Below are 24,123 nucleotides of genomic sequence, written 5' to 3' on the forward strand. Positions count from 1 at the left end.
CTTTGGGTTGTTCTTTCATGCTCTGGGAGTTGTTTGGTGCTCTTTGGAGAATATTCTTAGGGTTAATTTCAGTGCCTTTGCTTTTTATCTCTCAGACCTCAGAAGGAAGGAAAAGAAACTATTGGCAAAGTCTGGGATCATCCAGAGCCTGACCACTGCCTTCTTGTTTATAGCCCCCACAGTGAGCACAACGGTGATGTTCCTCATCCACACATGTTTACAACAGAAACTCACGGTCTCAATGGTAAGTGCTTGGGGTGCTTTGCTTTTCCCCCATATTGATAGGGAGTTTTTCTTTTATGTCTTTTCCTAGATCATGTCCCTCAAAGATCTGAAGGTTTTGCAAACGGATAATAGATGTTGATTTTGATTTTCCAGACTTTTAGGATGCTCAAACTTTCTTCCATCTCAATCTGTCTGAAAAACTGACATCCCTTGTATAGCAACTATGGGAGAGAGGGATGACAAAGTCATCTGGGGATACAGGGGAGGTGAAATGTGTAGTTAAAACCCTGATGATTCTGATACATGCCTTGAGGTGAGAATCCTAAATTAAGGAGTTCGTTTGAACCCAAAATAGGGCCCTGAAAATACACCTTAAATAAAAACCTAGAGCTTCTTTTGCCTTCTCTTTGTGGTCTGACCCTGGCCCAGAAAAGCTGCAGCTGCCTTTTAGGGGTAGAATCCCAGTTCTCTGAGGAGAAAAGCCAGGGGGCTGCTTTGGGAGAGGTTGGAATCCAGATGGGGCTTGGGGAAGGACACTGCACCCAAAGCAAGAGGGGGGGAGCATTGGAGAGTCTGCCAAGGGTTCGTTTGTGCTCCAGACAGCAGGTACTTCTACTTGGTCCAGGCACGCACCAGAGAAGTCCCCTGAAAGCTTGAGGGTGGACGCAGGGGCTTTTATAGGAGAAACTCTCAGCAGGAGTTCAGGGTCACACTACACTCACACAGTGAAGGATGAAGAAGGGAGTGGAGGTGGGGTGTGGATTGGAAAGTCCCCAAGGTACTTTAGGTCATATTCTGAGATCCTGAGAGCCGTAGGTGGTCTGCTGTAGTCAGGAAAAGTCTCCGGGAGAGAGTGAGGCATGGATTAGGCTTGGAGTGCAGGGACATTTGGAGTATTAGAAAAGAGTAGAATATCTAAGGCAAGGAAAACTGAATACGATCATAACAGCAATAAGAGTATGAAGCTCTGTTAGCAGTAAACAAGCTCTCTCACATGTACTTTCTCAGTGTTTCCCTGGACTTTATTCCTGTACCCACTTGATGATTTTGACACTATGCAAGTGGGAAAACTCAGCTTGTTGGGGGAGGGGACCTGGCCAAAGTTGCAGAATCACCTGGTCGCTAAAGCTACAACAGGAGTCAGGCCTACAGACATGGAGCCATTAAGACGAGTGCTCTTTCCCCACTCTTTCCAGTCTCCCCAAAATACTGGCTCTGTCCCTGCCACGGGACGGACCGGCCTATCGAAAGCTGCAGGGTCTGGCTCTGTGGCTTCTGGCTCCTGGATGGGGGCCTCAAGGGGCGGCCCTCACCACCTCCTCCTCTCTTTGCCCAGGCCTTCACTGTGGTGGCCACCTTGACTCCCATGCGGCTATGTGTGTTCTTTGTGCCCCTCGCAGTAAAAGGCCTCACGAATTCCAAGTCTGCGGCGGACAGGTTTAAGGTAAGTGGTCAGAGGACTGTTTACATGGCTCTCTGTTTGGGTGTTCATTTGCCTTCAGCCACTGAGATGTTCCTCCTGAACGTGACCCCAGGGCAAGGCAGATTGGCTAACTCAGTGACCTCCTGTACCCAGGCTGGGGTGGGGGCTGGGAAGACAGATTAATCAGGCCCCAGGGAGTTCTTAGGATAGTCTATACAAACCAGGTCTCACACAGGAGGTCTACAGACCCTGTCCAGGTTTGTATAGGGTTACCATGATGGTTTTGCTTTAAAAAAAAAATCATATTTGTTGCTTGCATTTAAAAACCTGGAAAGTCTACATAAAAATCGGATTTCTGGATTTTTCTGAATAATCAGAAGATCTGGGAACATCAGACCCACGTTTTGCTGTGGCTACAAACAGCTGGAGCTGAGGGGATAGTTGCCCTATTAGATGAGGCAGTGAGATCCAGTTTGCTGCAGACCACCGCTGAACATCCACTACCTAGAGATAAAACCATTGTCCAAAATGTCAAGAAGTATCTTTCTAGATCTCTTTCTAAGCTAATCTCCAGGGAGAGATGTGTGCCTCTAATTTGACTGCAGTGAGATCATACTTCCCACCCCCCTCTTTTAATGCTAGCATTCCCCCGTCAGGGAGAAGGAAACAGAGAGAGGAGTGACCTGCTCATGGTCACACTTTGAAATGTATGGCCCCCAACAGTTTCCCACCGTGTGCTACATGGACAGACCTTTCTACTTTGAATAGTTATAAATGAAATTTAATTAAAAAAGTGGCACATCTGTCTGATGATTCCACAGTGTTGTCACCCATGTAAAATGAAACAGGAAAGAACAGAGTGGGCAGTTTGCAGATATCAAAGAGTGGCCCAGTGGTCCAAAAGTTGGAAGACCCTGATCTAGAATTCCCACCAGGAGAACCTGGCTCCTTCTGAACTAGTGGTGGTTCTTCAGGCTTTTACTGTTTATTAGGAGTTTATAAACCAGACTGATAGGCAGGCCAGCAAAATGGGCACACATTCCTATTAGACTAAAGAACTGAATTCCTCCTTCCTCCTTTCTCTTTGTCTGTGCAGAAATTTTTCCTCCAGGAGAGTCCTGTTTTGTATGTCCAAACACTGAAAGATCACAGCAAAGCAGTGGTTTTGGAGGAGGCCACCTTGTCATGGCGACAGCCCTGCCCTGGGACTGTCAATGGAGCCGTGGAGCTGGAGAAGAACAGGCATGCTCCCGAGGGGATGGCCAGGGCTCAGCCAGCTCCAGGAGCCCTCAGGCCAGAGGACACAAGGGACAGCCTAGCCCCAGAGTTGCACAAGTTAAACCTGGTGGTGTCAAAGGTAACCTTATCCAGGCCACGCCGGCAGGCTGGCTGCCAGACTTTCGGGGCCCAAGGCTCAAGCTTCCTGACACTCCACCATTTCCTTGGCTAAAAACTGCCGTCTCTAAATCCCTCTTTTAAATACAAATTGTTCACAGAGGGCAAGCACAGGAAATCTTTCATACTTCAGTGGGAATCAACTGATCATCCAGAATTTTTTTTTTTTTTTTTTGAGTAACAAGACCCAGACTAGTATGCTATATGCTGGGAGAGAAGGGGAAGGAGACTAACATTTATTAAGTTGCTAGTATGTGCCAATTTGGTTGTTCTGTGAACTCACCTCATCTGTCTTCTTCTCTGACTAACGTTTGCAAGGGCAAGCTTCCCTTCTTGTCCAAATTTCACCTCTGCACTTTCAAGTCAAACTTGATTGCATTCCTCCCCTCCCACCAACGCAGTCCATTGGTGACACCTGTCAGCTCTCTCCTGAATCCAGCCGCCTCTCACCAACCACCCCCCCAAACCACTGCCCTAGCCCTAGCCACCACTGTGCTGTTCCAGCTCCTCTAGGAGCCTCCTCATCAGTCCCTCTGTTTCCACTTTTGCCTTCTTACTATCCATTACCATGCGGCAGACAGAGGGCTCTTTCTAAACCATAAACCAATTCAAGTCACCCTCTTGCTTAAACCCCTTCAGGGACCTCCCACTGCACTTAAGATACAGCCCAGGTATCCCCCAAGCATCCTGCCCGCAGCTTTCACCTCTTCTCCCACTCCTTCCCTCCACACCAGCTGCACTAGCCCTCCTGCAGCACTTTGGCAGCCAACCCAGTTGCTCCCACAGCCTGGAACGACCAGATCTTCCTGTGTCTGGCTCCTTCTTATCATTCAGGTCTCAGCTGCAATGACAACTGCTTTAAGAAGGCTTTGCTGGCCAACCCATCTAAAATTGCTTCGGTTCATGGTAGCCAATTCGTTTTACTTAAATCATTTATCATCATCTGATATTATTTATTTATTTCATGGTTTATGTCTCCTCACTAAAATGTAGCATGAGAGTTCTTTTCTTCAGTACTTGGTACGATGGGAGAAACTCAAACACTATTTGAGGGAAGGGTGAATGAATAAATGAGTGAATGTATGCATGAATTCTGTGAGGCTGGCTTCACTGTCCCCATTTTACACATGAAGAAACTGAGGCATGGAGAGGCTAAGTGACTTGCCCAGGATCATAGAGTAGAATAGGTGCAGATCTGGAATTCGGGTTTCTTGCCTGACAGGACCACCTATCCATGACCTCCTCTCTACCACCTCCATGTAACTTCCTTCCTTTGAGGTTGTGGCATTGAACTTTGCTAGTCTGTGGGGCCTTGGGGTGGGTGTGGTTGTTTTCTGTTTGTCCTTTTGTGTTCAAACAACAGACCCACCCTGGGTGAGTAGGAGGGTTTGTGCTGTCCCAGTGCCACTCTGTCCAACCTTGGCTTTGCAGGGGACCATGGTGGGGGTCTGTGGCAACACCGGAAGCGGCAAGAGCAGCCTGCTGTCCGCCATCCTGGGGGAGGTAAGTGACTTGTGACCGCATGCATGCGCAACCACGGGCGGTCCAGGGACTTCCAAGCTTGAGTTCCCCCAGTCAGCCACACCATTGCTTTCTTGCTCAATGGGATCTGAGCCAATACACTTTTTATAAATTGAGAGCAGTTGGGCATGCACCGAGGGGGAGGTGTGTTATAAATATACCTCCTTCTCATCCTCCAGCCAGGAGTGAGACCTCTTAGATCCCCTGGAGGTCTGCCCTCACCTGTTCTCTGTGCTCTCCCCACCCTGTTTGTAATCAACCAGCTCTCAGGGTGATGATACAGTGTGTCTCAACTTTTAATGTGATGATAAAAATCATTTCATGAAGCCCAACTCAGAATGGGACATGTGTCCCTTATGAGACAGCATCAGGAGTGCGATGTGGAGGGAGAAGGGAGGAGGGAGGAAGGAGGGATGGGGGAGAGGAGGCCCTCCCGAGTGGGATGGGGCAGTCTTACTTGCACTCCAGCTGTAGAATTTACATGTCTGCCAGGTGCCCCTGCCCTTGAGATCTGAACTGTCCAATTCCACTGTCGGTGGATATTCTTGAGGTCTGCTTGGTCTGTAGCCAGGCAGACATGTGGCTCAGCCCACCCTTTCTCCAGTTTCCAAAAAGCCCCAACCTGTTCCCCCCAAACAATTGAGGTCATATTGCACATCTCTCACTGAACAACACCTTACAACAGCCACAACTCCTGGTGTGCATTTATGGGCACCTCCCCAAGGGGGTTCTCACCAGCACTTCCCAGCTCAGCCCCAGCCTTTCCCAGTCCTGGGCTTCTCTCTCTGCCCCCTCCTTTCTCTGCCCATCATCCCTCCCTCCCACGTTGTTGGGAGAACAAGAAGGTTCTTCCTTTATCCAGCTCCTCTCTCAGCTCCTTCTCCCAAATATTATAGCCGAACTTATCATCTCTTTGGAATGTAGTCGTATTGTCCATAGAACTCTCTCCCGATAGCTCACTTCTTCATGCTCCACATGTGATGGCCTTGCTGCAACTTCTTGGCAATGGGAAAGATAAGATTCAACTTTAAAAAAAATAGTAAATATAATTTGAATAGTACTTACACGCCAGGCCCGGTGCTAAGAGCTTCCTATTTTTTTTCCTTCAACCTGAAAACAACCACATGAGGAAGGCACAGACATTATGGCCAGTTTATAGATGAGCAGATGAGGTTCAGAGAGGTGACTTGCCCAAGGTCACACGGCAGGCGAGGGGGGAACCAGGGTTGAAACCCAGGTCCACATGGTGTCAGAGCTTTGCTTTTCCCCATAGCAACATTTCCTGGTAGCCTCAATCCAAGGCCACCTTTCCGTGTGGCTAGTAATTTCTCAGTTTCCTCTTGAAATAAACCAGTCACTGTCCATCTAATAAAGGAAAAACAAAAAGATGTCATTTTAAAGTTTTGTTCTTGTTAATTAAAGCCTGCCTCCAAATCAGGAATAGGAACATAGAATCATAAAGAGGAAGGGGCACAGGATGATGAGGTCTAATGCTGGGGTGGTAGGGATGGGGGTTATGGCCTTTTTTTTTAAACTGTGTTTTTAAATTTATCAAACAGAAAAGTGGGAAGACACTAAAGACCCTTATACCCACCTCTAGATTCAACAGTTGATAGCATCTGCATTTTTGCCACATCTATGTAGAAACACATTTCGTAGAACAATTTTTAAAAAGATTTCATTTATTTGAGAGAGAGAGAGAGAGAGAGAGAGAGAGAGCCCACAGAGGGAGAGGGAGAAGAAGGCTCCCAGCTTGATCCCAGGTCCCCAGGATCATGACCTAAGCTGAAGGCAGACACTTAACCATGTGAGCCACCCAGGTGCCTTTGTAGAACTATTTTAAATTACAGAGATTATGAGACTTTCCCACTTATTACTTCATCATGATGTCCCCCAAATAAGAACATTTTCCCATCTGTGCACAATGACATTATCACACCTAACAACAATGGTAATAATTCTGTTGATATTCAGGGGTAGTCAGAGATGACCTGGAACTTCCTGTCTCGCTGTGAAGAGCATGGACGCACCACTTGCTAGAGAATGGGGCTGGGGAAATAAGAGAAAAAAAAATATGGGGTTTCTTCAGTGCAGACCTTGGATTCAAGTCACAGCAGGAACTGGCCTGGCTTAGCTCTGGCGGCTGCCCCATGTTCCCAGGACCTCCCCTCAGACTCACTGGTGGGCCTGGCAGGACCATGTTAAAAGTGCCATTTACATAAGAGAGCCCCCAGGAACCTGGAGGGCGGTGGGGCCCTGGGCCCTGCAGCTGCTGAGCCAGGCAGGGTCCTCCCCTGTTCTGCCTGGTCCTGAGGCTGGACTCACTCTGCTGCAGATGCACTTGATGGAGGGCTCGGTGGGGGTGCACGGAAGCCTGGCTTATGTCCCCCAGCAGGCCTGGATCATCGGGGGTAGCGTCAGGGAGAACATCCTCATGGGAGACCAGTATGACAAGGCCCGGTAAGTTTCTGGGAGGGTCCAGGAGGGACACAGGTGCATGGGGCTGGTTGGGGGAGGGATGCCCTGCAGCTAATAGTAATTGGACAGCTGCTAACCCTTGCTGTGAGCTCACTTATATGCGTCAACGTATGTTCTCCTCACTGTCAAAGAGAGATTATTATCATATCCATTTTCTAGATGAGTCATCTGGGGCCCCAAGAGGTTAAATAATTTGCCTAAAGTCACAGAGCTTGGAGGATATGCTAGAATCACGATTCGAACCCAGTTGTTATCAGAAACTTCATGTGTAGCTGTTATACTCTATGAGTCAAAATAACCCTCCCCCTCTAAAAACATTACTTTAAAACTTTGTTTGTGTTAATTAATTCCCCACCTCTAAGTTGAAAGGGTGATGAGGTCATGTGATGTAGAAGAAAACAGTTTGGATTCATGGTCTGGTGGGCCACCCACCACCATCCTTGCCCTTCGTGGCCTCTCCCTCCCAGGGTCCGGGGCTAACCTGCTTGAGACACGCACTTGGAAGTCTGTTCAATGGAGGATCCACAAAAGCTTCTCTGAATGCTACAGTTGTGCTTCCAAGTCTGGTGGACCCTGGCCTCCTATCACTGTTTGCTTGATGTTGCAATCTGCACCCATAGCAACACTGAGGGGCATGTAGGGGTGTGAGATCTCCAGCTGGCTGTCCTGCGGGCTCCAAAACATCAGGTCCAACACCAGCTCAGGGGCACCCTGCTCGCCCAACCCCCATCTTGCCTGCTTCTCTTCCCAAGTTGCCCAACTCAGTTTAACGGCATCACTGAACTGGGTATCCCAAGGAGCCTGATGCCTCCTCCTCTGATACTTCACGTCTAATTGATCACCCACCTTGGACAACTCTATCCCCTAAATAGGTCTTGTCTTTCTCTCTTCTTCTCCGTCTCCACTGCCAGTTCTTGCCTGTGATCTCTTGCTTGAACCATTCCCACTGCCCCTGCCTTTGGCTCCCTGTCTCCAGTTTTCTCCCACTCTGCCCCTGCACTTGGGTCCCGCCTCCAGGGTAGTCATCCCAAAACATAGCTCTCACCGTCATTGCTCTGCTTTCAGACTGATAGAACTCACTGGGCAGTTTGGAAGTATTTGGTCAAAAATAAAAATGCCCCAATTGTTAGACTCAGCACTGCTAGGTAATGAATGCGTAGATAGTGTCACCCATGGGCACAAAGGCCCATCTATAAGAGTGTTCACACTACACATTGTTCATAGTAGCAAAAGACTAGAAACAACCCCAATGTCCATCACAGAGGCACTGGTTAAATAGTTTATGGTGCAGTCATATAACAAAATGTTATGGCGCCGTTAAAACAATACAAACCTATATATGCTGCACACAGACATATACAACCACGTTATTTCTGAATGAATATGTAGGAAACTGTAATAGTGGCTGCTTCTGTGGAAAGCAACTCAGAGTCAAAGACAAGAGAGACTTGCTTTTCACTGTCTCTTTTTGTTGTTGTCTGTTCAAATATTTACTAAGTGCGTGTATTAGATGGAAAGAAATGAAGGGAAGAAGGAAATGCAAAAAGCCTCCCATGCTTTATTGTTAAACTCAGAATCAAGTCCAAATTTCTTAGCATGGAATGCAAGACCTATCTCTTCCCAGCTTGGGAAGGTTGGAGGGCCTGTGGCTGGGCCACTTGTTCCTTTAGCAATCTGTCCTTCGCAGGTATCTCCAGGTGCTCCATTGCTGCTCCCTGAACCGTGACCTGGAAATTCTGCCCTTCGGAGACATGACCGAGGTGAGTGGGAGGCGAGCATCCCCCATCTCTGTTGTGATGGTGCCTTTGTAATGGTTTTCTGGGGTCCTCAGGCTGCCTCCCTGGGTAGGTAGAGGGGGGGACTCCGGCTGTTTCCCCAAAGCAGCCAATGGCCCTGCAGCTGCTGCCTCAAAGCCTTCTCCCCCTAGGGAGGAAACTGGGGTTCATCTTACAGTGAGAGTTGGCAAAGAGCCTACCTTACCCCACAAGGATGGGGAGCTGACCTCGAACTCCTCCTTTTGGAGCAAGAGCAGTGGAGACCCAGTGAAAATGAGAAACCTCCCATCCCTCCCCGTTTCCTCCCCTCTCCCACCTCCTGCCCTGCCCCCTCTGGCCAGCTCTTCCTTTGCCAGTGGGAACAGCCACCATGGCTTCCCAGGGGCAACGCCAGTCACACTTTCTTGACAGTTCGCCATCCTTCACACCTGTAGACACCTTTAATCTACATAAGACCTGTCTGAGATAAAAGCAATATTGTTGTATTATCTGTTATCTCAGTCTGCTGAGCACTTGCCAGATGCAAAAGACTACTGTAGCAACTTGAATGCATTGTCTTAGGTGAGCCTCAGGTAATTCTAGGAGGTCGGTGCTCTTATTATCCTTCTTTTAAAGGTGGGTCTGTAAACCTTTGACGGCAGAGTGCTCAGTTGTCTTGTTCAGTGTTATCTCTTCAGTAGAAGGAAGAAGGTCTGGTCTGTAGAATGGCATCAGTGAATATGGACCTCATCAAGCTTGAGGTTTAGATGAGTTGATACATACAAAGTGGGGTGAACATGTTCAGCTGGAGTGGGTGTTAGCTTATCACGTGAGCACAGTAGGCACTTAAGTAAGCATCTGCTGAGTGAGGACTGAATGCGAAACTAAGCCTTGGCCCCGGGCAAAGCAGCCTGTCCAAGGGCACACGGTGCTGAACCAGAGGCAGGGTAGTGACTAGAGGTCACCTGCTGCTCTTTAGACTCTGCTGCTTTTCTACAGAGACTGCAAGAGTTCATGGTAGAGCAGGGACGGGGACTTAGCCCCTGGCGCCCTTGTCCTCAGGGCTGACTGAGGGATAGGCCAGCCACCAGGTGCCTGGCATAGTCTGCACATGCTGTTCAGTAATTCTGGTTGCTTGTTACTGACTCTTAGTATCTCCTGACGTAAGGCGTTGTGTAAGGTGGTCCTTCCCATGACAGCAACAATAGAGCCCCTTCCGGCCATTGTAGCCCTGTCCTATGGAGTTGGCTGTGCTCAGTGCTGTCTTCAACAACGAGGGCTGATGGTCCCGCAAGTGGATGGTTGCTGTCAACAGAGATTTAAAACCCAAATAAGATGTAAGGAGGTGCTCTTTCTTAGGAATGATTTGTTTTATTAACTAAATTGCTAAAGTTTTAAAATGTCAACTGAGATGTTGAAGGGTTTAGAAACATTGCATCTAATTGTGAGTTATAAGATTTTAATTAACTGAAAATCAGTTTTTCATTCCCTACTAAGCAAATTTTGAAAAAAAAATTTTAAATACCAGGGGTGCCCAATCACGAGGTGTGCACTGAGGGTGAGGTTCAGTCTGTCACATCTGGCCACCTGGCTGGTTTGAGCACACCTCATTGGGCTCATCCTCTAGACACAGTGCCTTTGGCTGTCTGTTTGCAGATCGGCGAGCGGGGCCTCAACCTCTCTGGGGGGCAGAAGCAGAGGATCAGCCTGGCCCGTGCCGTCTACTCTGACCGCGAGCTCTATCTGCTAGACGACCCCCTGTCCGCTGTGGACACCCACGTGGGGAAGCACATCTTTGAGGAGTGCATTAAGAAGACGCTCAGGGGGAAGACGGTCATTCTGGTGACCCACCAGCTGCAGGTGACCACCCTTCCAGGGCTCTGGCCACGACTGATGGCTAACGTAGATCCTCACGTTTCTGCCATTGATTCCATAACAACCTCACCGTGGCTACCCCTTCATCTCAGACTAGACCTCAACATTTGAGGAGCATTGTAAAAAACCTGGATCTCTTCTGCTTTTCACGTGGAGAGGACAGGCTGGTAAAAGATTTCTGTGGCTGGTAAAAATTGAAACCAGATTTGAAGGTCTCCTTCAAGATTTTATGGGTTGGCTCCTGCTTTTAAAGTTATGGAAAAAGAAAACAGATCTTTCAGAGAAGAATTTCCCAAGTGTCATGTTCTTTGATGAAGTGCAGTGACCATGTGGGGGTGGGGCTGCCTCTTGTAATGCCTTTACCCTAGGTATTTCCATACTTGGTTTTGGCCTCAAAATGTATTTATTATTTATCCCTCTCCTTCCATTTTGGCCTATTTTGGGAAGGGTACAAAGTATTTCAGACATAAAGACAGTTTATAAAATAATCTACTGAAAACCCATGTGTCTATCACCCACATGACATGAACACAGATCGCCTCTCAGATTGCATTCTGTCCCCTCACTTTGCTATTGGTCTTTCTCGTGCAGGTCTCCATACCCTTACAACACGTGTATAAATCTCTAGACATGATAAAGTGTCCTTCTGCATATTTTAAAGCTTTATATAATTGACAGTTTACTTTCTATGTCCTTCAGTAATTTGCTTGTTTTGCTTGGCATTATATTTTTGAGACCTTCCATGTTGATACACGCAACTTGATTTAATTCTCACTGATATAGCATTCCAATATCTGAATATACCAGAATTTATTCCCCTAGGATGGACATCGAGGTTGTTTTCCATTTTTTACTTTTACAAAAAAAAAAAAAAAAAATGCTTCGGCGTACATCTTTTTATATGTGTCTTTTTGCACATTTGCGAGTTTGGTGGAGTAGAGGTTTAGGGGTCCAGTTGTTGGTTCATAATTCTTAAATATTTAATTTTACTAGATATTATCAAGTTGTTTTCCCAAGTATTTGCACTAATCTATAACAACACCTACCTTTTACGAGAGTTCCCTATACCTCCAGTCATCACCAGTGCTTGGACTTAGGCAGTGTTTTAAGATTTTTGCCAATGTGGGTATACAAAATAACATTTTATTATGATTTAAATTTACATTTTCCTTTTGAATGGTGAAGTTGAATATCTTTTTGTATGCTTACTGAAGGCCTTATTTCTTCTGACTCTTCAGTATTTAGCATTTTGTGACCAGATCATTTTCTTAGAAGATGGGAAAATCTGTGAAAAAGGAATTCACAATGAATTAATACAGAAAAAGGGGCGATACGCCGAACTCATCCAGAAGATGCATGGAGGAGGAACCACACAGGTAATTTCCACCCCACCGCACCCTTACTACCCACAGGGAGGAGCACCCCCTGCATTCATGGCATGTGCTTTCTCCCCAGGACAAACCGCAGGACACAGCAAGGCCAGCAGAAGACCCTCAGGTGCAAGGGCAGGCCCAGACCACCAGCCAGGAAGAGCCTCTCCATGAAAATGCTGGTAATGGTGCTGGGGAGAAGGGAGAGCACATCTGCCAACCTGCCTGGCTCCTCCAGAGGTGCTGGCATCTCCTCCTGGACCCCAGACGGGGCCATGTCCCTCACTGTCTAGGATCCTAGACATCACACACACAGGTTATAGATCCATGTAGTTGAGGGCTGTGGGGTGCGGACTGTGCTGGTCAGGAGGCCTGAGGATCCTAGAGGTGAATGCTGTGGGAGGCAGAGCTGAGGGTGTGTAGAGGCAGAGGCAGGATGTGAGTAGTGCTGGCCCGGAGCAGCATAAATTTAACTGTAAGGCATTTAGACATTGATGCATTACATGTTTGTTGAAAACAAAGGTATTAGAAATCAGAAATGAATTGGGCCCTGTCTTGGATATCCAGAAGCTCAGGGCCTTGCTCTTCTCTAAGACAGGGCAGCAGGGCAGAAAGACAGTTCTGGATTTGAATTCTAGCTCTCTGCTTACAAAGTTCTGTGACCTTGGCCAAGCAACATAACCACTCTGAACCCTCATTTGCAAAAGTGAAGGTAATGGTGCCTTACTTTGCAGTGTTGTCGTGGAGATAAGATGCAGTCGGGTGTAGGGAGGCCTCAGGATAACGCCCGACATAGTGGAGCCTCCTGTCACCAAGAGCGTTTTAAGCTGTGAAAGTCGGAAAATGATGTGAGCAGAAAAATAATTGGAAGGAAAAAGTGTAGATCACAGAATAAAAGGAAAAGTTGAGGAACTGGGCCTCAGTAATTTTAGGGTGTAAGTAGCCCGAATAGGTGCAGCATTTTTTTAAGAAAACCTACTCCAAATATTTCCCATCCTAATGTGAGTTCCTTCAAGATTCAAATTCCAGGAAGAGAGCCCTCTTCCCCAGGAGAAATTAGGGTGTTATTAGAAGAAGGGAGAGCCTCAGGCAGAGACAACAGACAACCCCACAGTGCTGCTTCCTGTTGTTGCTCTCATCATTAGCAGCATCTACTGGTACTTTCAGGTACTGCTCTCCCTGCCCTGCTCTAGGACAAGAGTCTGCCTGAGCTAGTGCTACAGCTGTTTTCCGAGGACTTCTCAGAAGCATATTGCTGCAAAACATCTTAGCAACCATCTATACAGACCTGTCAGTTGTCAGATGAGGAAACAGAGAGGTTAAGTGATTTGCCTGAGATTGCACAGTATTGTAATGACCATTCTGGAACCCAGTTTTCTGGTCCCAGATCATTGCTTTCTTCATTCTCTCCTGCTGCCTCTCCCACCCCAACAAGTTCTTGGAACACCCCCACCCACCCACCCACCCAGGGTTATTGAATGGCTGGAGACGAAACCTCTTTCTGGGCTCTGGAGCCCAGGTCAAGACTTACCTTCAGCAGAGTCTTCCATGGAAGCATGCTGGTTAGAGTTGGGCTTGGGTAGGGCACTGAAGCTGGAAGGTGAGGAAGCTGGTAAAACATGGAAGCCAGGGGCAGAACGCTTTGTAAAAGCTCTTCTTGACCTTGATAGACACGCAAGCAATTGAAAGTCATATCATTTCTTTCTTCTCTTACTCTCACCCAGTGCTGGAAAATCAGCTCACAAAGAAGGAGAAGATGGAAGAAGGGTCCCTGGGATGGAGTGTCTACCACCACTACATCCGGGCAAGTGGAGGTATGGTCTGTCAGTTTTGCCCGGGGCTCTCTCTCTGACTGGCCCTGCCCCTGAAACTGGGTCAGACTGGAATGTGTGCAGTCATGCAAAGCAGGGAGGCACAGGGTAGTCATGCCAATCATGGGCTTGACTTGCACAATTCCAATCTCAGCCACCATCAACTATAGTAACTCTACCACCATAGTCCATGCTGGAAGTTAGGTTTCATGTTGTGTTAAAATGTACCTGGGATTTATTTTAATCAGATATGGTAAGACATGCAGACATGGAAATGTCACAAAGGGAGAAGTTTATGTTCACAGATCCCTAGAAACAAGAGACATGGCTTGCCATGCAGGGCCACATGGGGAAGCACTGGGTTGGTCAGAAGGCAGAGGGAAGGGAAAACATGGCTGGAAGCCTTTATTGTTTTTTTTGTGGGAAGGAGTAGGTAAGGCAGGGTAGGTATGCTGAGTAAATTTAGGATTATATAGTTTGAATAAGTCTTGAGGGGGGGGCCTCTGGGCTATAGGAGTGGTCCCTAGTTATCTGGCACCCGGCCTTGGGTTTAAGGCAGGGATATGGGCTTGCTGTGTGAGTTTGATGAGGAGGTGGTTGGGAGTGTGGACTGTGGTTTGGTTGGTTCATAGGTAAAGAAGTGGAATGTCACTGACATTTGGTACTTTGCCCAGGCTAATAAAACCTGTAAGTAGTAGAGTCAGGATTTGACCCCTGGGCTTTCTAACCTTGGAACCAAGCCCTTTCCAGTCCTCCAAGGCATCCAAAGTAGATGCGGGTCAGGATGATCCAAGGGCTTGGGATGGCTGAGCAGCTTTATCAGCCATTGCCCTTCACCTTCTTGTGGCACCTGTGTGTTACTCCTTCTCTCCCTCCCCAGGTTACATGGTCTCTGCTATTGTTTTCTTTCTCATGATGGTGATCATCTTCCTCACGACCTTCAACTTCTGGTGGCTGAGCCATTGGTTAGAGCAGGGCTCAGGGGTAAGTGTCATGGTGGGAGTGGGGTGTGTTTCTGTGGGCTGATATGGAGTAGGGCAGCTTCCTAATCCTTGGGCCCCATGAGGGTCAGAGTATGGGTTGTGGCACCCTATGACAAGCCCAGAGCCTGCTGTTGCTAAGTCCACAAATGGAAGAGTTCTGGAGAGGACCTCTGAGAGCCAGAACATAGGGGGGCTCCCTCCTAGCTCTGGCCTCCTGTGTTCACAGAATGAGTGGTCACCAGTGCAGTCTCATCGGAACAAAACCAAGAGGTTTCTGCCCCCAGACGGGTCCTCAAGAATACCTTACATTCCACCTTAGTGATTTTGCCTTTGGTAGCTGTTTGCCTTCTCACTTTGCTTTATTTAAAATGTGCATCTGCACCCTTTGTTGGAGGCGGGGAGGCCACATCAAATATAAGCACAGCTGTGTTGAATCTCAGATCTGTACCTCTGAAACAAATAATGCAATATATGTTAAGGAAGAAAAAAAGAAGAAGAAGAATGTAGCAGGAGGGGAAGAATGAAGGGGGGGAAATCGGAGGGGGAGAAGAACCATGAGAGACAATGGACTCTGAAAAACAAACTGAGGGTTCTAGAGGGGAGGGGGTTGGGAGGATGGGTTAGCCTGGTGATGGGTATTGAGGAGGGCACGTTCTGCATGGAGCACTGGGTGTTATGCACAAACAATGAATCATGGAACACTATATCTAAAACTAATGATGTAATGTATGGGGATTAACATAACAATAAAAAAATTAAAAAAAAATATAAGCACAGCTGATATTAGTGAAAGCAGGGAAAACACATTTTACTCAGTCACTACTGTCGTCAGGGGAAAGAGCTGAGAGCCATTCCCATTTGTGCACAGGTGATTTCGACATTTTAAAGGGAGAATGAATATGGGGGTTCAGTAAATTTAGAGAAGTAAAATTTACCAAGGGTTGGAGGGTGTGAATGTGTTGAGGTCAGCTGTGTCCGCTCGCTGGCAGTTATTAAAGTTAGGACTCTAATCTTCCACAGAGATTGGGAGACATTTCAAAGGCATGGTTCCCAGATCCTTGGGAGAGATGCTTTGAGTTGTAGGAGTTATATATTCATAGTTATGAGTGCTTTTTAGTAAGTGCTCTGAGAAAGGGAGGTTTGGGGCATGCCATCAGGTGTTGGCTACAACAAATGGTAACTTTTCCTGGTGATGGTTGAGCTTCCTTAGGCAGGCGTTTTGATGGGGGGCAGGGGCATGCCTTGAGCCACTACAAGCCATGCTGAAGTTTGATTAAATTTTTTAGTGCAGGGGTTTGGATGGAGTTGTTCTGTGTTGAGAAACCTGCAGTTCTCAGCCATTATGTGCCTGGTTAATTCATTAATCTTCCCAACCACGTTTCGATGTAGGCATTGTCTCCATTTTACAGAAGAAACTGTGCTTAGAGAGGAAAAAGAACCTGCCTTGGGATGTGAAGTCCCCCGCCGGGACTTGAACTTGGTGCTCTGATTCCAAGCCATGTTTGCCTAGATGTCTACTTGGTTAACTTTTGAGTCATGTGTCAGGCAGGGTTTGCTCAGGAAAACAGAAGCCACTTGAAGTATTTAGAGCTTCCACAGATTTAATATAGGAATTAGAGACCACACAATCATTGGAAGGGCTCCAGTGACCTCAGCAGCGGGCAGCACTAAAGTGGCTGATTCTCAGAAGAGCACCTGCAAGCCACTGGCCAAACTCCACATCCCACCCACATGTCCACAATTTCCACCAGCGTGTGATGGCTTCTTCTCTTTCAGCTTTGAGATTTCCTATGATTGCTTCTCTTTGGCAGAATCTAACCTGAGACCATGCTGGCGGGAGTCTGGGGAACCGAGTTCCCAAGCTCTTCCTTGCATCACAGTGAAGAATGTAGAAGCACCAGGGATGATGCTATGTGACAATCTCGCACAAATTTCTAACACCATAGAGTGAATTTATCAAGCCATTTTCTACCCTGGCAGAAGAAAATAGGCCTCATTAGAAATCAGGCTGCCTTGGGACAAAGATGCATTGAGAGAGGGATGAAGAGAAGTCACTCAGGGAGCTGAGTTTAGAACAATCAGAGTAGAGTGGGTGGTGCATGGAGGGAAGAGCTGGAGTCGGGAGACAGACTAGTTTGCCTGCTGCTATAGTGGTCCACAACAGACAGACAATGAGGGCCTAATCCAGGGGAAGGCAGTGAAGAGGAAGAGGAAGGGAAAAGCAAAAGCACCAAGCAGGAGGGTTTCCATGTATAGTTTCATCCCATACCAGCTACTGAGTCTAAATGTGGCCCCGGGAAGGATTTTTCTCTCCCCATTGAATTTCTCCATGAATTCATGTGATCTGACTCCCCAAAGAAGGAAAACTCACTGTTTTCCTCTATTCCTACACAATGCTTCTGATAACAAATGTGCAGGTTTTTCCCCAAATTAACCAATTCTCTAACTCCCAACACCATCTGTGTGTCCTATAATTCCCTTCAGTTCTGACACTACCTGGAGTTAGTAGAGACTCCCCAGGTTAAGGGTTCGGTCCCATAAGACTGTCTGTGCTTCAGAGGCCAATCACAAGTCTGGACCTCCTATACTTCTGGCAGACCAGCTATCAGTTGGGGGTTCCCATGACCCCCTTTTTGGATCTGATCATTTGCTAGAATGGCTCACAGAACTCAGGGAATACTTTCACCAGTTTATTAGAAGGGATATAATAAAGGATATAGATGAACGGCCAGATGAAGCAGTACATAGGGTGAGATCTAGAAGGCCTCTGGGTGCAGGAGCTTCTGTCTCTGTGGAGTTGGGGTGCACAACCCTCCTGACATGTTCATCAACCCAGAAGCTTTCTGAACCCCATGCTTTGGGGATCTTTATGGTGGGTTCATCCCACAGGCATGATCAATTATTAATTCAACCTCCAGCTCCTCTCCCCAGAGGATGGGGGGTGGGATTGAAAGTTCCAATCTCCTACTCATGGTTTGGTCCTTCTGGTGACCAGTTCTCCATCCTGAAGCCGTCTAGCCCCCTTTCCCCCACCAGCCATCCCTCTAGCTACAAAAAGACACTCTAATTGCTCCAGAGACTCCAAGGGTCTTAGAAACTCTTATGTCAGGAGCCAGAGTCAAAGGCCAAATATTAGAACAAAAGATGCTCCTAGTACCCCTATCACTTAGGAAATTACAGGGATTTTAGGAGCTCTGTGCCAGGAACTGGGAACAAGACCAACTATATTTCTTATCAAACCATCCTCTCTGTTCTTTCTTGAAGACCAATAGCAGCCAAGAGAGCAATGGAACTACTGTAGATCCAGGCGACATACTGGACAACCCTCAGCTGTTGTATTACCAACTGGTGTATGGCCTCGGTGTCCTGATACTAATCTGCATGGGTGTCTGCTCCTCGGTGGCTTTCACCAAGATCACGAGGGAAGCATCCTCAGCATTGCACAATGAGCTCTTCAACAAGGTGTGGGCCTGGGCGTCGGCTGTGGCCGCAGGCTGATGCCTGACCTCGCCCAGTTTTCTTTTTCTTTTTTTCTTTCTTTTTAATTACTAGACTTTATTTTTTTGAGTAGTTTTCAATTTAAGAAAAATTGAGTGGAAAATACAGAGTTCTCATATGTCCCTCACCAATCTCCCAATTTCTCCTGTTATTAATATCTTGCATTAGTGCAGGATGTTTATTACAATTGATGAGTCATTATCAATGCATTTATTATCATCATCATCATCATCATCATCATTATCTAAAATCCATGGTTTACATTAAGGCTCACTCTTTGCGTTGTACATTCTATGGGTTTGGACAAATATATACTGACATGTATCTGCCATAAAGTGTACAGAATCGTTTCACTGCCATAAAAATCCTCTGTGCTCTACCTATACATCCCCTCTTTAGCACTTTATACAGCACTTTATACAGAATACAGAATAGTTTCACTGCCATAAAAATCCTCTGTACTCTACCTATACACCGCCCCCCTCCAAAATCCTGACAACCACTGATCTTTCTCATTGTCTCCATAGTTTTGCCTTTTCCAGAATGTCATCTAGTTGAAAGTACACACTGGGCTACTACGTGGGTGGGAGCAGGCTACGGAATGAGCTGGGTGCATGGAAGCTCTCCTGCTGCTGACAGTATGATTCTAAAAGTTTAGTGTCCCTTGCTGGAGGGTCAATGGTCATACCAATGCTGGCCTCTGTTGGCTGAGCGTTGTCACACATAGAGTTGTAGAATTGTCCCAGGTTCCTTTTGAAGTGGTGCTATCATCCTTATTTTACATATGAGAAGATTGAAATCCTTGTGTGTTATGGTGAGAATGTGTTATGGTTAAAATACCAAACTTTCTGTAGTATCACATTGCCTCCTGGAAATGTCATTGCACTCCCCCTCACCAAATGTTACTATGTGCAGGTTCTGGGGTGGGCATTGGGCTTACAGTGGTGAATGAACAATGCAGGTATGGTTCGGGCCATTATGGCCTAATAGTCTATTCAGGAAGACCAATGAGAAAACAGGCTGTTTAACATAGTGTGCAAAATTACTCACTGGGTGGGGGCCCCTGGGATCCTAAGAACTTAATAGGCACCTAACCCCAGCATGTGAGTGGTGGAGGGAAGGATGGGAGTCCAAGAAGACTTCCTGGAGGAAGGGACCTCTCTGCTATGATCTAAAGGTGAGTTGAAGCACTTTAGCCAGCTTAAATTAGGAGGTGAAGAGAAGCAGAGCTTTCCTGGGGAACTGGAGTCCTGGAGAGTAGGTGCTCAGAGGGTTAGAGCAGGGATTTTCATGGGTGTTCTCGGGAGGTGAGGAGGACATCCATCATTCCTTATAGACTGAATGCAAATTATGTTGACATTTCAATGTGGGGAGGATGAGGTGGAGGCATTTCCCCACACCTCAGATAAAGCAGCTGGCTTGGTGGAACCAGAAGGCAGGAGAGGAATATTCTACCTGAGGCCAGACACTCTTTACTAACTTTACTATGGCCTCTAAGGTTCTGACTCTGCACTCCAAGATTCTGGAAATATCCAGTGCTCAGGCCTCAAAGTGATAATTCCTATTTTATTTTTTTTCAAGTTTTTTTTCATTAGAAAATATGCTTTGTATTTAAAATATGTTCCTTTTTGTAGTCCTTTTATGTCTTGATTGATTTTAAATTTGCCTTTGTAGTTTTAAATAATCACAGTGAAGGACAAACCTTTGAGATAATTGGCTCAACTACAAACATAACAAACTGCAAAAACAGATTATTTTGACACTTATGGGGCACCAGAAACCCTTTCTCCATGTCCCCACCATCTGTTCCTAATCCTGAGTGATGGTGGGTTCTCACAAAGACGGCTTAGTCACACCACAGCTGAGCTGTACCCTGTTCCTGTGCACCTCTCTCCCTGCACCACACCCCCCTCGCCCCCCATGAGTACTCAGAGTCTTGGGGGAGAGGGTGACTGTGATTTCTTGAAGTGATCGTGACAGTTTTTGTTGCTTTTGCTCATGTATTTCACAAAAGATTCTGGAGAGAAGATGGAAGATAATTTAGAGGCAGAAAAAGTGAGGAAACTCATCATCTGCCCCTCCCAACCTCACTGCCTCCCCTCCTACCTTAGAGCCTAAACATGAATGTGAACAGTACTTGGTCAGCAGCATCCAGGTATTTGCAATGAGATCTGCTATAAGGGACACTTCGTGATTCTAATAATTACTATTTATTAATAATCAAAATGCAATTTCCTCCTCCCCCCTTCATTCCTTCCTTTGCTTTTGGCCTTAATAGATATGATTAACTTCTATTTATGTCTTTTTCTTGTGTTACAGCTTGAGAAATACATAGGGAAATAAAGGGGTCAATTGGTCAGCAGCTCAGTGCCATGAATCTTCAAGAAATGCCTTCTGTAAAGAGCATGGCTGTGCTGGGACAGGGGGGGTCAGGGAGCCCTGGGAGGTCTGGTCATGGTTTTGCTGTTAACTACTTGGGTGACCTTGAGCAGATTGCTGAGCAGCCTCCCTTTTTCTGGGCTTAAGTTTCCTCATCTGTAAAACGAATACACTAAACTAGATGCTTTTGTTAAAGCCCTTCTAGTATGAAATGTTCTTTGATCTCCAAAGGGTCTCCTGTCCACTGCTTTTAGAGATCAAGTTAGGACACCACCTTCAAGAAGGGGCGGTCATGCTTAAATTCTACCCAAGACACCAAGTCATATGCAACCGCAGTGGAATTGCTGTTACTAATCTTTGGCGATTCTGGAAAATGGTCCCATCTGCAGAAAATAATCAGAGCTAGTGTTAATGGAATGCTAATTAGGAGGCAGGAACTATTCTGAGACTTTCAGTGTATTACCTCTTGTCTGTCTTTCTTCCTTCCTTCCTTCCTTCCTTCCTTCCTTCCTTCCTTCCTTCCTTCCTCCTTCCTTCCTTCCTTCCTTCCTTTCTTTCTTTCTTTTTCTTTCTTCTTTCTTTCTTTCTTTCTTCCTTCCTTCCTTTCTTTCTTTCTTTCTCCTTCCTTCCTTCCTTCCTTCCGTCCTTCCTTCCTTCCTTTCTTTCTTTCTTTTTCTTTCTTTCCTTTCTTTCTTCCTTCCTTCCTTTCTTTCTTTCTTTCAAGATTTTATTTATTTATCTGACAGAGAGAAAGAGAGAGCAAGTAGGCAGAGAGGCAGGCAGAGGGAGAGGGAGAAGCAGATTCCCTGCTAAGCAGGGAGCCTGATTCAGAGCTCCATCCCAGGACCCCGGGATCATGACTCGAGCCGAAGGCAGATGATTAACCAACTGAGCCAACCAGGCGCCCCTCTATCTTTCTTTCTTTCTTTCTTTCTTTCTTTCTTTCTTTCTTTCTTTCTTTCTTTCTTTTCTTCTTTCTTTCTTTCTTTCTTTTCTTCTTTCTTTCTTTCTGAATATGCTGCTTTCCTCTGTTTCCCTGTCACCTCTGAACTGGGCAGTCTGTATTGAAAGCTATTTAATGGAATTTTGGAATATTGGGATTTCTTTCTTTCTTTCTTTCTTTCTTTCTTTCTTTCTTTCTTTCTTTCTTTCTTCCAACAGCTTTATTGAAATATAATTCACATAATCATAAAATTCACCCTTTTAATAAAGTTGCACAACTCAGAAGTTTTTAGTCTATTTGCAGAAGTGTGCAATCTTCACCACAACTCTGTGAAGTGTCGTTATCATCCCCATTTTACAAATAAGGACATTGAGACTCCGAGGGGTTAAGTAACTTAAGCCCAAAGTCACAGAGCAGCAGGTGGAGGAGTGGGGTAACCCTGGAACCCAGCAGGTTGATTGTGGAGCTCATGCTTGTAACCATTGCTCTACACTGCCTCCCCTGCGCGCACCTTAGGCTGGATCTGGCACATCTTCAGAGCCTAAGGGTAACTGACATCATCCTCAAGTCCCAGAGCAAGGCCAGCAGCTCTCTGTTGATCTGGGTTGCTTTTGTCCCTGCAGGTTTCTGGCTCCCCCATGAGCTTCTTTGACACAACCCCAACAGGCCGACTCCTGAACTGCTTTAAGGGGGACTTGGATGCGCTGGACCAGTTGTTGCCCATTGTTGCTGAAGAGTTCCTGCTCCTGTCTTTGATGGTGGTCGCCATCTTGTTGGCTGTCAGTGTGCTGTCTCCATACATCCTGCTGATGGGAGTCATATTAGTCACTATTTGCGTTATTTATTATTTGTAAGTGGGTTCTTTTTGCTTGTGAGCTGGGTTTATGACTTGGGATATGAGGCTGGAATCTACATAGAACTGGGTGGTCCCTGGGGTGGATGGTCCAGGTCACTCCCTCTCATCTTATTTTTTTTTTTAAGATTTTATTTATTTAGTTGAGAGAGAGAGAGAGAAGAGAGCACAAGTGGGGGGAGGGGCAGAGAAAGAGAGAGAATCTCAAACAGATTCCGTGCTGAGTGCAGAGCCCAACATGGGGCTTGATCCCAGGACCCCATGATCATAATCTGAGCTGAAGGCAGACACTTAACCAATTGAGCCACCCAGGTGCCCCAACTCCCTCTCATTCTTGATGCAGGAAGTTTAAGAGGGCCATCAAAACGTTCAAGAGACTGGAGAACTACAGCCGCTCTCCTCTGTTCTCCCACCTCCTCACCACTGTGCAGGGCCTGAGCTCCATCCATGTCTATGGAAAAATTGAAGACTTCATCAGCAAGTGAGTCGGGCTGTTGCCGTCTGAGGACGATAGAGCTGTGGGGATGGTGGGAAGCAGGAAAATAGGAAGCTGAGCATCAGGGAACAGAGTCCTCTTCACACTGTTTTATTCCACTTATTTCTCTGAGGAAATGCTTATAGGAATAACAAATGTAAGTGACGTGGAAAATGTCTGTAAACCTTAAAGACCTGTGGACGTTGCATACATGTATTAACATAATTATTAGTAAGAAGTATTGCTGGGCCAGCGCTTCTTGCATGTTTTTTTCTTTCACTTCCAAATAGGTATCTAATTTTAATAAAATACAAGGAATACATGGAATTTCCTTCACTATCCATACCTATAGATTTGCCTTCTAAATGTTTGTTGAAACCAACAAAAACATCCTATGATTGCTGCTGAGACTTCATTGTGTCATATGAACTTACCCATTTGTAAAGATCAGTCACACATGGTCTGCCCTGAACCATAAGATGCTCATAGTTTGGTGGCAGACAGGAGACACAGACGCATATTTTTGTGATAATACAGGGTTGAATATGACTGACAGCAAAGGAAAAAAGCAGATAAAAGGCCATAAGAGTTCAGGAGGGAAAGAGGTGACCTGCAGCTGGGTGGGGGGTAAGGCGGCATCTAGCCAGGCTCGAAGCCTGGTAACACTTGAGCGTGGAAGATGGTGTGTGTTGGTTAACTGGAATATTGGATGAACCACGGCACCAGCTCTCCCAGCAGCACTGGGGAGCACTCAAGGATTGTGGAGATGCTGGGACTGAGGGCATCCTAGAGCGATGCATTCATTCACCTACAGGTACTCAGCACCCACTGGGAAGGCAGCAGTGAACAAGCCAGGCACAGCCCCCACCCCAAGGTGGATAGATACTGGGAAGGAGTTGCTTCCCTTTACTCACTCACAGATCCTGGCATTTATTCACTCTTATTGGCCCAGTTAGGGAACTTACCCCAACTGAAGACGAACCAATCATCAAGGCTGGAAGAGCCTGTGCTGAGAGCCCTAAGTTGGTCAGAGCCTACTCCAAGGTCTGCGGTCAGGTCAACTCCAGGGAGGAGGCCCCTGAAGAAAAGTCAGGTTCCTTTGGTGGGAGTGGGGAGCTGGATGCTGGAGGAAGCAACCAG

At 46.6% G+C, this 24,123-nt stretch overlaps 1 protein-coding gene and 1 long non-coding RNA gene across 8 annotated transcripts in view; one reads left to right on the forward strand and one right to left on the reverse strand.

The window, feature by feature from the left end:
- Positions 1 to 24,123, forward strand: part of ABCC11 (ATP binding cassette subfamily C member 11) — a 64,195-nt gene that overhangs the window by 24,538 nt on the left and 15,534 nt on the right. For 5 of the 7 annotated variants that reach the window (XM_078062542.1, XM_078062543.1, XM_078062545.1 and 2 more), the window contains 14 exons: positions 96 to 244; positions 1,562 to 1,669; positions 2,745 to 3,005; positions 4,475 to 4,546; positions 6,900 to 7,024; positions 8,730 to 8,802; positions 10,453 to 10,656; positions 11,910 to 12,047; positions 12,127 to 12,223; positions 13,766 to 13,855; positions 14,733 to 14,836; positions 18,100 to 18,297; positions 22,279 to 22,505; positions 22,852 to 22,989. In XM_078062542.1, coding sequence (XP_077918668.1) covers positions 96 to 244; positions 1,562 to 1,669; positions 2,745 to 3,005; positions 4,475 to 4,546; positions 6,900 to 7,024; positions 8,730 to 8,802; positions 10,453 to 10,656; positions 11,910 to 12,047; positions 12,127 to 12,223; positions 13,766 to 13,855; positions 14,733 to 14,836; positions 18,100 to 18,297; positions 22,279 to 22,505; positions 22,852 to 22,989 — 1,984 coding nt within the window. The remainder of the gene's footprint in view (positions 1 to 95; positions 245 to 1,561; positions 1,670 to 2,744; positions 3,006 to 4,474; positions 4,547 to 6,899; positions 7,025 to 8,729; positions 8,803 to 10,452; positions 10,657 to 11,909; positions 12,048 to 12,126; positions 12,224 to 13,765; positions 13,856 to 14,732; positions 14,837 to 18,099; positions 18,298 to 22,278; positions 22,506 to 22,851; positions 22,990 to 24,123) is intronic. The other 2 variants (XM_078062546.1, XM_078062547.1) reach the window with 2 other exon arrangements.
- On the reverse strand, positions 11,801 to 13,892 carry LOC144380209 (uncharacterized). The gene is made up of 3 exons (XR_013444129.1): positions 13,573 to 13,892; positions 12,769 to 12,868; positions 11,801 to 11,956 (listed from the first exon to the last, which is right to left on the reverse strand). It is a non-coding gene; the product is annotated as an uncharacterized LOC144380209 (long non-coding RNA).

The sequence above is a fragment of the Halichoerus grypus genome, chromosome 15, assembly GCF_964656455.1.
Source record: "Halichoerus grypus chromosome 15, mHalGry1.hap1.1, whole genome shotgun sequence".
NCBI lineage: Eukaryota > Metazoa > Chordata > Mammalia > Carnivora > Phocidae > Halichoerus > Halichoerus grypus.